Source organism: Gallus gallus, chromosome 28 (assembly GCF_016699485.2).
Source record: "Gallus gallus isolate bGalGal1 chromosome 28, bGalGal1.mat.broiler.GRCg7b, whole genome shotgun sequence".
In the NCBI taxonomy this organism is placed as follows: Eukaryota; Metazoa; Chordata; class Aves; order Galliformes; family Phasianidae; genus Gallus; species Gallus gallus.
Genome location: NC_052559.1, coordinates 4,894,903 through 4,906,188, shown reverse-complemented (window position 1 = coordinate 4,906,188; position 11,286 = coordinate 4,894,903). Strand labels below are relative to the sequence as shown.

The following is an 11,286-nucleotide window of genomic DNA, read 5'->3' as shown; positions in this document are numbered from 1 at the left end:
AAACACTCCTGACAAGAAGAAAGCCCATCCATGGTGCAGCGCATGAAGTTGCAGATGTCTCCACCTTACGGTACACCCAGGCTGGCACGCAGATGGGAGCTTGCACACCCTTCAGCTTCAGTCCTTGGTCTTGTCCACACCTGTGTTCACAGAGAAAAAGGGAGACATCTATTTCAGAGCAGTTCTTACTATCGGCATCTTTCCTGGTATTTGTACATACAGCAACAGCCCTCTGCAGTCTGAAGAGCCTGGCTGTATTTTTTATGGACCTATATGAACAAAGAGAGTCAGGACATCTCACGTGAGACCTGTTTCACCACCTGAGTGGTGCTCAGAAGATTTGAAGCATGCCTCTGGTCCTTTGGAGACCCAATCTGCTTCTTGACCAGACTCAGGTAAACCCCAAAGGTCTAAATTACATTGTAAAATGTGTAGAAAGAGCTCACCTCTTCTGTGAGCTGCTGAATGGTGTGATCACAGCACTCAGCAATCACTGGGGAAGCCTGAAATTGAGGAGTAAGAGGCAGCGTAGGGGGATGGGCAGTAAAAGAAGCAGAGGGGGACAAGTGAGTAAGAGACAGGTGGTCCCACTGCCTTCCTGGTCCTCCCATCCCTGGGAGGTGGCATGGTCCTATCTGCAAAGCATGAAAAATCTCCTGAAGGAAAGAACAATAGTCAAAGAGAAAGAACAGTCAGCTCTTGTTCCTCAGAGCACAGCCTCTTTTCTTTTATATCTTGCACTGGATTATTTCATAGAGGGAAAAAAACAGAAACACCTCAAATAGATCCAGTTAGTTTTACCTCTTTTCATGCCATACCTGTGGCTGTTTGCAGGTGGTTTGCTTTTTTTCTTCTTTTTCCCACGTGATAAGATCCATCATTTGAAGGACAGCAACCAAACCAGCTCTTCTTGCTCTGAAGAAAGGCAGCAACTGCACTTAGAATAAAAGATTGTCAGGCAGATCTGAAGTGTCAATCAAAGCCTATCTCTGAAAAAAACATTATTCCAAGCAGCTCCACACACCACCACAGTTAATTTATTCTTTCCAGATATTCTCCTGAGCTGCAGAAAGACTTCCAGCACTGACCAAAGCTGCCAGCTGCAGGCACAAGGTGTTAGAGCAGAGACTGGGCAGAATTCTACTCAGGTCACTTTGCCTTCTGCAGAGCACACATCTGTGATCATCAGGACCAGAGAAGTAAATAGTGGCCTCCCAGACTCTGGGAGACAAATTGTACATTTTACCAGAAGACAGACATTAGTTTAGGGTTCTGTTGCTGAATGGGTCCCATCTTCAGTGGCATGCCTCCACTTTAATATTATTGTTAAATTTAAATTATTACTATGGCTGCACCTGGGCTGCGCAAGGCACTTTTCAGGCTCTCAGAAAAGCACTGGCTGTGCTCCAGAAGTCTCATTATGGCAGGACAGGCAGACATGGAGAGGCGCCGCATGGCGAAGTGGCAGCAATGCTGACCCACACACACCAGCACTGCGCTCCCAGCGTGTTGGGTGACCTTGGAAAGGTACATCCCTCCTTTTGTCCATCTCTGCTGCTTGGGCTGAAAGCTCCTCAGCTGTGCTCACCTCTCTTTGTCTATCCCAGAATCTCTTTCCATGCAAAGTCCAAGGAAATATGTGGGAAAATACTTGTTTGTAGGGAAAAGGGGGAAAAAAGACCTGGAAAATGAGAAACTCCATTTGCTATGGTGTTTCTTCAGATCATTTTCTTGTCACCAAAAAAAATCTGGAAAGGCATTTTCTTCGGCTGAGCAACAGAAAATGCAGGTTTAGGGGTTCAGTCCACAGTTGTTGATCACTAAAACTTTCTGGGGAATGTACTGTAGTGCTTAAAGAAACATTCATTCTGTCCTGAAAATAAGTTTAAACCTAAAAAGTGAGTTGTTCTGTCAGCAGGGGAACTGGTGAAACCCATTCACCTGATTTATGTATTACAACTGCTTTCTTTTCACTCCCTTTCTCGGTGCTCCCAATATCCCCAGGGCACCCTCATCCCCTCCCCAGCGAAGCCTGCAGCTCTCCCAGCAGCCTCCCGCCCTGCAGGCATGGCGCAGCACAGCACCACTTTGCAGAGAAGCACTGATTGAGCAGCCACTATCTAAATGCCAGCTGACCCGGCTGCTGCACCTCAAACCAGATAGGAGCAGAGATGCAATTACCTCTCCTGCAATAGGATATTAACTTAAATATCTGCCCTCTGTCCAGCTGCTGCTTCTTCACAAAAATTGCAGGAATCTTGGATGTGTGAGACCTCTTGCGCTCTGTCAAACTGGGCAGAATCAGGTCAGCTGGTTCAGGAGTTGGGGCACTGGCACAGAGGTAGGAGAACAACACAAGGAGGCTCACTGCTCTATAAGCTCCATCTCAAAATAAGGTCGTTTTGGTATAACAGTGTAGCCTTAATGTCAGGCAAGACAGTCCCCATTACAGCGACAAGCCAGCTTCTGTCCTTGGGATATATAAAGGCTGTCAAGCACCAGGACTGTTTTGAGTGCACTTAACACTTGTTTGCTGGACAGAGCTTTCAGCCTGGGATTCAGGGCCACACCACGTAGGAACTGCTCAGAAGCACAAACAGTCCCTACCCTGAGTCACTTACATTTCAGTGGACAAAGAGTGAGAGAAAAGGTACAACAAATTATCTCAGACTTGCACATAGGAAAACAAAGGCCAACTTACTGAGGAATCCTGCAAGGGGGTTGGAAGGAGGCTCAGATGTCAACCATTCCCATCAGAGGCCCTTAGCAAAGCCCACCTCAGCTCCTTCTTGCTTCACCATCCAGGCAGGACTTACCCTTTCAAGGGCATTTCACTCTGATTCATTGCCCTCAGGAGCTGAGTCAGCCTAACCCACGCTTCTCCTTGGGCAGCTTCGACCACATGGCTCGCTGATGAGGAAATGTTACTTGTAGTTGTTTGGGGGTTAATTATTCATAGACACTGTGCTTAAAACACGCAGAGCTGCTTTTGAACAGTCCTGGAGCTGGCGTGCAGGGAAGGACTTACCAGCGCCCGTGGCCACGCTGCGTTCCATGGTCAGGCTCCCTTCCATCTGCTTCCTTTCAGCTCCTGTCACGCTCCCCGTCTCCCATGGCTTTTGCTGTGCTCTTTGGCGTTATCTGCATAAGAAAAACGCAAATACTTGGAGCATTGTAGACATGCAATCAAAAATGGCATTTGCCCAAGGAGGCACTGACCCAGGTAGGGGTAGAATATAAACCTGATCCTCTGACAGGTTTCTTTTTCCAATCAACCTAAGCCACTTCCAGGGTTTCACACCTGCTTTTTGTTCTGCAGAAGTTGCCCTCACCCCTGCTTGTGACCATCTGCAGCTGCCTGGGAGCTTTTATCCCCAGAAGCAAAGCTCCTGGAAATCCGTTTTTCATGTCAGAACAGAGCAGCCCACAGCTTTAGGAGCACTTCAAGGATGTTTACAGTGAGACAGCTTGAGTTTCTCAAAGCATGCTCACCAGAGTGCATTAGCACTAAGCAGTGGTTTTCAGCCTTTCTGGGTTACGGTTCCATAAACATTTTCTGACAGGGGTACAGACCCCGCATCGAATACATAAGCTTAGCAAAAGTAGGATTACTTCCTAAGTTACTCTTCTGAAGATCCTTAGGAATCATCTAGGACAACCCCCTGGCGTCTCCAAAACAGAGGCTGAAGCTCTTGAAAATTTCTAGGGGTACTCTTCAGGGCCAGCATTTGCTTAGAGAGCTCATTATCGTGGCTTGGAATGCAACCAAATACCTGGGGCCCATAGGCAGCAGCTCTGCCAGGCACCAACCCGCCCTGCCGAGCCAGTAAGTGCAGGGCTGAGTCTCCTGATCCCTGTGAATTGTTCTTTCCAATTATGCAGACAAGAAACTGAGTTTGTGCTGCAAACACTTAATGCGAACTACAAGAAGCTCAAAGTTTATGAGGGGGCTTTCATTGGGTCCCAGCACAGGATGCTGCGGGACGGCCTCGGCTGATAATAACTGCTGTCTGGATTTCCTTCCAAAACACCACAACAACATTCATACTGCGGCACTTGGTTATTCAGTTGACATTTCAGGGGACTGTGGGCCAGAGGAGAGAGCATTTATCCCAGCTGGGTGAAACCCCCCTCTGATATGAATCAGCACAGCTACAAAGAAGTCCAGGAGACTGTGCCATATTACACCAGAAAATAACCTGTTTTAGAATATGCTTTCAAATCATTCATTTTTTGCGTGGAGCCAAGACAGACACCCCTTGCCACCATGGGACACCTGGTAGCTCAGTTTCATCTACTGAAATCCCATGCAACTGCACAGGGGAGGAATTCAGACCCTCTGGACTGTGTTCACTGGTGATGCAGCCCTTTGCTTTTGTTAAATGAACTTCATGAGCTCACCAACAGGCAACTGAGCTGAACACCAGTGCTGTTTTCTGGCCTGTGCTGTGCTGGGGCTCAGCAGAGACAACTGCAGTACTCCTTTCAGAACTTAAAAATCTTTTAACTGATTTCAGGAGTTTACACCAGTAGAGAGCTTGGCCATGAGTAATACACATAAATATTACTTTTAGCCACAGAGACGGAGAAGTCAGTCTCCCACCTGGCTGTTGCCTCAGTAACGCATCTAGGAGGATGTTTTTTAAGCCAGTGTTATTTATCCAGTAGATGGAAGCAGACCTGCTAAGGCCATACCAGGTCAACATATGTTTAAGCATGTGCTGAGGAACTTAATTAGCTCTCCCTGAGAAGAGAGACTCCCAGTGCTATTTAAAGGATCATTATCCTGATGTGAGATGCCTTGGAGCCTGCTGCTAAGTCTCAGCTTAAGACGGCAGGTCTGCAGTTGTATGGGAGTGGGACATCTCCCCTCCACGTGGAGGAGCAAGAGCTGAGCAACCCCAGGTGCTGCAAGGTCAGTGCAAGGAGCAGGCATCACAAAATCACTCTGAAATCCAGCTAAGGGATTTAATTCATGCCTGGACTGTAATGTTGGCTTTTTCAACGGGGTCAGACTGTGTAGACCCCATTATTTTTCTGATTTCCCTCTAGAGACCCAGCAGTATCTGCAGCAGCCTGTGATTCCAGGGAGAGTGAGAAGAAGTGACAGGACAGTAGAGTGCTGCAAGCCTGGAGTGAGCTATTGCTGAGTGTCCATGCAGAACATTGATCCTTATGCCATTGTAGGAGTCAAATGTAGGCAGCAGTTTCTTAGTATTGGCTAAACTGGACATTATGCAGGTGGCTCAGTCATAGCTTTCATGCCAAGTTATAATTTATGAGGCCAAAAATCATAGTCTGTACACTGAATGGCAATATGGGAATTAGCTGGGTTCCCCACAGATGGATGGTTCTGCTGTTCTGCCAGGAGGTAACTCCTTTGGACCTTTGGAAAGCTGGCTGAGCAGCATCTGAGAGCTAAGGCCGAGTCCCAAGCAAGTGAAGGCTCATGAAAGTAATGCTGCTCACCACGGTCAATGGGGCTGCATTGCAGAAGAGGGGGAATCCTGGATATGCTTATCTTGACCTAAGAGTGGCTTACATAGCACGTGGCACCTCGCTGTGCTCTGGGAACTCTCACGAGCCATTCCTAGATGAGTTGTTATGGTAACTGAGCTAATGCCCCGAGATGGATGTTTTCAGGTGGCTCCAGGCCAGAAATTCAACACCAAGAGATTCCAGATAATAGACTTCTGCTAAATTCAGTGCTGGCATCTACTTTATTTAACCTATTCACCAATGACTTACTGAACTCTATTCTCTGGGCAAACCATGTATGATGAAAATAGCTGCTTGGCCGCAATGAACTTTGTCTTTCAAAAGACTGAGGGGTTCCTATGTGCTTCAGCTGAGTCTGTGCCAGTAAAATAAGTGTGCCTGGGACTCTGCATTGAGAGGACAGCCAGTACTGAATGGCCATTGTTTTCATAGCAAATTCTTACCCTCCAAACCTGTGTGGTCACATCCAGATGGAACACATGGAGTGGACCAAAACACTCCAGCAGTGCAACAGAGAGCAGTCCTGGAACCGACTGATTCCTCAGCACTGAGCTTGTCTGACTGACTGCGGTCACACGCAAGAAGGGAGTGAAGTATGAAGGCGCTGTCGGTGTGCTTGGGCCTGTCCCATGTCCGGAGCCAGTGGAGCTGTGCATCCCATGCATCCTCAGGGACAGACAGCAACAGGTGCTCAGCGTGTCTGGGATTCACTTGGATCACTCTGGGATTCGCTTGGATCACTCGTTGCTGTCCTCTATTTGAAACAGCTCAAGAGGTCACGAAGCAAAAAGCCCGCATGGCTTACACGGTGAATCTGCTGCTCTGGGGCAATACCCTCACCTCACATCTAACATCCAAATGCAAACCATGAGCTCACCAACAAGGGGCAGACAGTGCCTTACAGCCGCTCCCAGCCCGGGGAGCCCTCATGGGCCGGTGCACGGAGCAGCAGGGCAGCTCTCTGCACAGCTCAGGAGGAGCCGCGCCAGTTTCAGGAACTCCCACATCCCCACGGGCCCGCCGAGCAGCTGCCTGGCGCTGGGACCTCGCGCCGCCTCCGCAGCGAGACAAACTGGTTCTGCCGTGGCGTGGTCCACAGTGCCAGCACTGATCGTGCCTCGGGCAGCTGGGACAGCCTGCTGCCTGCTCTCGTAGACGCTGCGGCATTTGTGCTGCATGGCTGCTATTTGCATGTTGAGGCTCCCAGGTGGTCTCCCCACCTGGACACAGATGGCTCCAACACTGCAGGCTGGCCCCAAGGCCACCAAGCTGGAGGGATTCTTCCTCTTCTTGTTCATTCACATTTCAGGTCTTGCCTTGCTTGTTTTGCCCACTTGGAAGCTGTGTTATTGCAATATGTAGCTCTCTAGGGCGGAAGCTGTTTTTTCCGCATGTTCTTTGCTAGGCTTCTACTGCAACAGGATTGCAATCTTAATCAGTGCAGCAGTAATGTGATTAACGAGCTTCTGCACAAGTGGGAATCGCATCCCCAGTGGATGTGATTTGCCCAGTTCTGGCCTGCCTGTGTGTTTTCTTGGGCTGAGGGGTTGTGTTGACTGAACTCCAGAACATCTTGCTCGAACTTTTGAGCACTAAGATCCAAACGAATTTCCAGCATGATCTGCTATGCTGATCCCTTTCCTGCCAAGCTGAAGTCTTAAGTGAATTTTTATGGCTAAGTTATAAACCCTAGAAAACATGAGCAAGAAGTAGAAATGCTGAGTTGGCCTTTGCTAAATGCCAATTATCTACGAAGGCATTAAGGGTGGGGAGATGAAAAATAGGGTCATTTTCATGTTTTCTCAAGTTTAAGTAAACTGTCTCATGAACCCCTTATAGGAACACATAGCAAACAGAGTGACCATTAATATTTATAGGCACGACACTGAGCTGCAGACCTTGGCAATCAGAGCAACTCCACTTTTGGGATTAATACAGCTCTGCTTGGCTGGCCTCTCAGTGCAAAACAGTAAGTAGGGACTCCACGATTTTCAGGGAGAACTTAAGAATAGATGCTGACCTTTGATGAAGGGGGCCCACACTTCACTGCATCGGTGAAACACTAAAACCAGCTCTTAAATCCTTGGGGCTGCTAGGTTCTCTGCTCCTGTGGCCTTTATTCCCCACGGTTTCCCACCATTGGTCAGATGATAAAGAGTAGTACATCCCACAGACACTACTGGAGCAACACAGAATGGGACCATGGAACAGTTTGGGTCAGAAGGGATCTTACAGACCATCCAGTGCCCACCCCTTGCCATGGGCAATGACACCTCCCTGTAGACCACGCTGCCTAAAGACGCATCCAGGCTGGGATGGGCACCTCCAGGGATGAGGCACCTCCAGCTCTTCTGGGCAGCCTGTGCCAGGGCCTCACCACTCTCTGAGTGAAGAATTTCTTCCTTATATGTAATCTAAATCTCCCCTTTTAGTTTAAATCCATTCTCCCTTGTCCTGTCACTGGAGGCCCCAGTAAAAAGTGTCCCCCCATCTTTTTCACAAGCCCCCTTTAAGTATTGAAAGGCTGCTCTGAGGACTCCCTGGAGTCTTCCCTTCTGGAGACTAAACAGCCAACATAGTTTTATAATACCTAAAGATCTGGTCCAATAATCTTAAGGCTTGAAATGGTGCTGTAGTCTCAGCTGCAATGCAGCACCTGCCTTCTCCCACCCTGTATTTCCTAATGCCCAGCTTAATTGATAGAGAGCGCCCTCAGAACCAGCCCTGCGTGCTGAGGATCTGGCAGGGTGCTGAGTCACGGAGGCTGCGCTCAGCCCAGGGCCGGGCACCGAGCGGGGTGCGGGCTGCTGCTGAGCCACACAGCACATCCCAGAGACAGCAAGTGGAGGCCGTGCTCTGTGGGTATCTCAGCCACCCCCTGGGCTGTTACAGAAAGGTATCCCCGGCAGCTGGGCACTTGGCAGTCATGACACACAAAATAATTTGGAAGTGGCCGAGGTTGTCATGGCCCAGTAATCCTTCATGTGCAATAACATAAGGAAAGACCTGAGTTAAGGGAGAGACTGACTGCCCACCACAGTGCTCCCAGCCATGGGAAAAGGAATAAGAGAATACACAGAGGTGCTTGCCTAGGAGCTGGGAATGTTTTGATGAAATTTAAGGCAAGAAAAAAACCCCACAACCACAACAACATTATAAATCCTGCTCCTTCTTTCTCATACTCACAAAAATTGAGCCCGAATGCTGAGTAAGAAGCTTTAAATTTTCCAAACTGAGCAAACTTTCAGAGATACCCTGAACTCAGCACACTGGGGTTGGGACCTCCTGCTGAGTTTTGCAATGCTACATTTAAACACTGTGGGTTTGTTTGCAGAATGTGGAAAGGTCCACAGCACATTATGGAGCATAAGCATGTGTGGTCCATCCGCTGACTCCCTCTGAATCCTGTCCTACAACAACAAATATATGTGCTCCTGCCATTAAAAACAAGGTGAAAACGAGGAGCTGTGCAAAGTTAATCAGAGAGCTGAAATGAGATGTTGGAGAAAGGGGCTGTGGGTGACGTGGGGTTTGCAGTCAGCTGAGCGATGTGAAATCTCTTGTATCTGCCTGAGCTCTGAAAGGAAATGCTTTATTAAATCTTCTTTGTGTGAGATTTCAAGCTGCCTCTGGACTGGAAAATAGGACCATTCCGTGTGGCATCTAATCAGAACTGAAGTATTTAGTGCAGGCTTTTCTGCAGAGCAGACTGATCAGCATAGACAAGTAACTCAGAAGTCTCAGCATTCAAAAAGCTGAATTAGACACAGTACATCTGTGGTCTGCTGTGCACTTCTCCTACACAGTATCCCCCAAAATGCTTCACAGAAGGAACCATGCAACAAGCCAGGCGTTGGGAAGGCAGCACAACAGGACATAAATGCACACCACTGAATCCTAACCAGCCAGAAGGTCTCAGCTCCATTATCTGCATTTGCATTCCCACGGACACGTAGGAGTTGCGATGACTGAAAAGATTCACTGAGTTTCCTTTCCACTGCCTGTCCTGGAAACCATTGGTGTCATTGCTTCGTGCTGAGATCTCACTGTGTTATGGGAAGCTGCAGCCTCTGACCATCTGTGTCCAGCACTCACGGGGCTTTGCTGTAAGCAGGTGGGTAGCTCACAGCTCTGCCCACCACAAACACTTGCAGAAAGTAAACACTAAAAAGAAATGGCAAGAGCCAGGCACCACAGTCAGAGGTGAGGACAAGGGAGGGGCTCCTGGAGCACCACCCTGTGTCACACAAGCTCCCTTTTGCACGTCTTCTCTCTCCCTCTGTGTTTGGCCACGTTTTCAGGAAAATGAGACCTGATCAGAGGCAGGAGAGGAAATATCAACCGGACTGCCTCGTCCTCAACCTCCCTTACTTCACATTTTAGCCTACCTGGAGCTGAGGAGGCTTAAATCTCACTCTGCCTGCTGGAAATCTCAGGGTTTGAGCTCCTGATCTGCTTTCTGCAAACTCCAATGGGAAAGCGTCCCATGGACTGAGATGTACAGAGCATTCCCCTTCCCTTGCACCGCCCCCGCTGCAGATGAACTCCTTGCCTACCTTTTGTTGCTGACAAGAAGCAGGACTGAGCCGTTCTGGATATTGGCTGCTTTCAAAGTCTCATGCTCTTCAAGCTGCCTGGAGTTGTAATAAAATGTTTTCTTCCAGGAAGTGACGCCCTCCCGTACTAGGTAAGCCCGTAGGTCCATCACTGTGTCTCTGGGCTTGACGGTCAGCGGCATCATCAGGTCCTCATCAGCCAAGTGCACCTTAATGTGGTACCTCTTCCAGCGAGAAAGGCTTCTTCGCAGTGTGTCCATCCTCTCCGGCTCACCAGCGACGGTGTGGCAGAGAGGAGCATCCAGCTGGGAGGCAGGCAGAGCAGGGATGTGGCTCTGAAGAGGCTGTCTGCAGTGCACAGCTTAAAATGTCCTGCCAAACCTGTTCCTCCCAGTTGCTGCGCTGCATGCTTCACATTCCAGGGAAGAGCTCACCTGGCTCCAAGAGAGCATTGGCTGGGAAATGCCTCCATGAATCATTTCCACGCACCTCTAAATCCCATAATAATTACTGTGTCCTCACAAAGTGCTCTTCATTCCAATGGGTCTCAGAGGACTTTAAAGATGGATCTCTATAGCCATTAGAAATGTGGGTGCGTTTGAGAAATGAATGGGTTTAGTAACCTCATGTCTGCTGTTCTCAAAAGCTACCAACTGTGGGATAGCTCAGTTCAAAAAGCAGACATTGAGGAACCTCTCAGCTATTTAACATAACCATTTTAATAGAGAAAAATACTCTGCACAGTGAAAACTTCCTCATGGGGGAGAGCCACAGCACATGGGAGGACACTGAGAGCCCGGCTGGTGTGAACTGCAGTGCTGTTTTGCCCTAGGAGATCTGTATTGTAGGAGAATGAGCTGGGACCCTCCAAAAAGGGTAGGATTCATTCATTGCTTCTCATACCATCACAGGTCTGGTACTGACTCACACAGCTCCTTGGTGGTTCATCAGCTTGATTTCCTGTCCCTCACAGATCTCTGCCTAATTGAAGTATTGCTCGTATCCTCCTCTGACACGTGAGCAGAAATAGCATCACGGGGCTGCAGGCTCACCATGCAGAAAGGCGACAGCAGAGGCCTCGGGAGCAAGCACTGCTTCAGTAGATGCAGTGATACCTCCAAAAGGAAGGAAGCGATGCCCGCCCCAGGAGCTGGCTGTAATTGGACGATCCCGCAAGGCAGACTCTGGCAGTCAGAAGATGATACTTCAGAGCAAACATCATCAAGATAAG

General features: G+C 48.8%; 1 protein-coding gene across 7 annotated transcripts; it reads right to left on the bottom strand.

Moving 5' to 3' along the window:
• Nucleotides 1–851: 851 nt before the first annotated feature.
• On the bottom strand, nt 852–10,392 carry LOC107055376 (TINCR ubiquitin domain containing). Of its 7 annotated transcripts, XM_046904727.1 has the most exons (4): nt 10,056–10,392; nt 3,029–3,141; nt 2,702–2,910; nt 852–932 (listed from the first exon to the last, which is right to left on the bottom strand). In XM_046904727.1, exons 1-2 carry the CDS (start codon nt 10,313–10,315, stop codon nt 3,138–3,140), a joined length of 264 nt encoding a protein of 87 aa, XP_046760683.1. In that variant the 5' UTR covers nt 10,316–10,392; the 3' UTR covers nt 852–932; nt 2,702–2,910; nt 3,029–3,137. The 7 variants fall into 7 exon arrangements, 6 of the variants coding, with proteins under 6 accessions (XP_046760683.1, XP_046760681.1, XP_046760680.1 ...); XM_046904725.1 differs by having other exon boundaries at nt 2,702–3,141; XM_046904724.1 differs by having other exon boundaries at nt 852–2,910.
• Between the last annotated feature and the right edge of the window lie 894 nt (nt 10,393–11,286).

Coding starts and splice junctions, on each gene's coding strand:
- LOC107055376 (XM_046904725.1), bottom strand. CDS start 10,315: ATGGACACACTGCGAAGAAGCCTTTCTCGCTGGAAGAGGTACCACATT.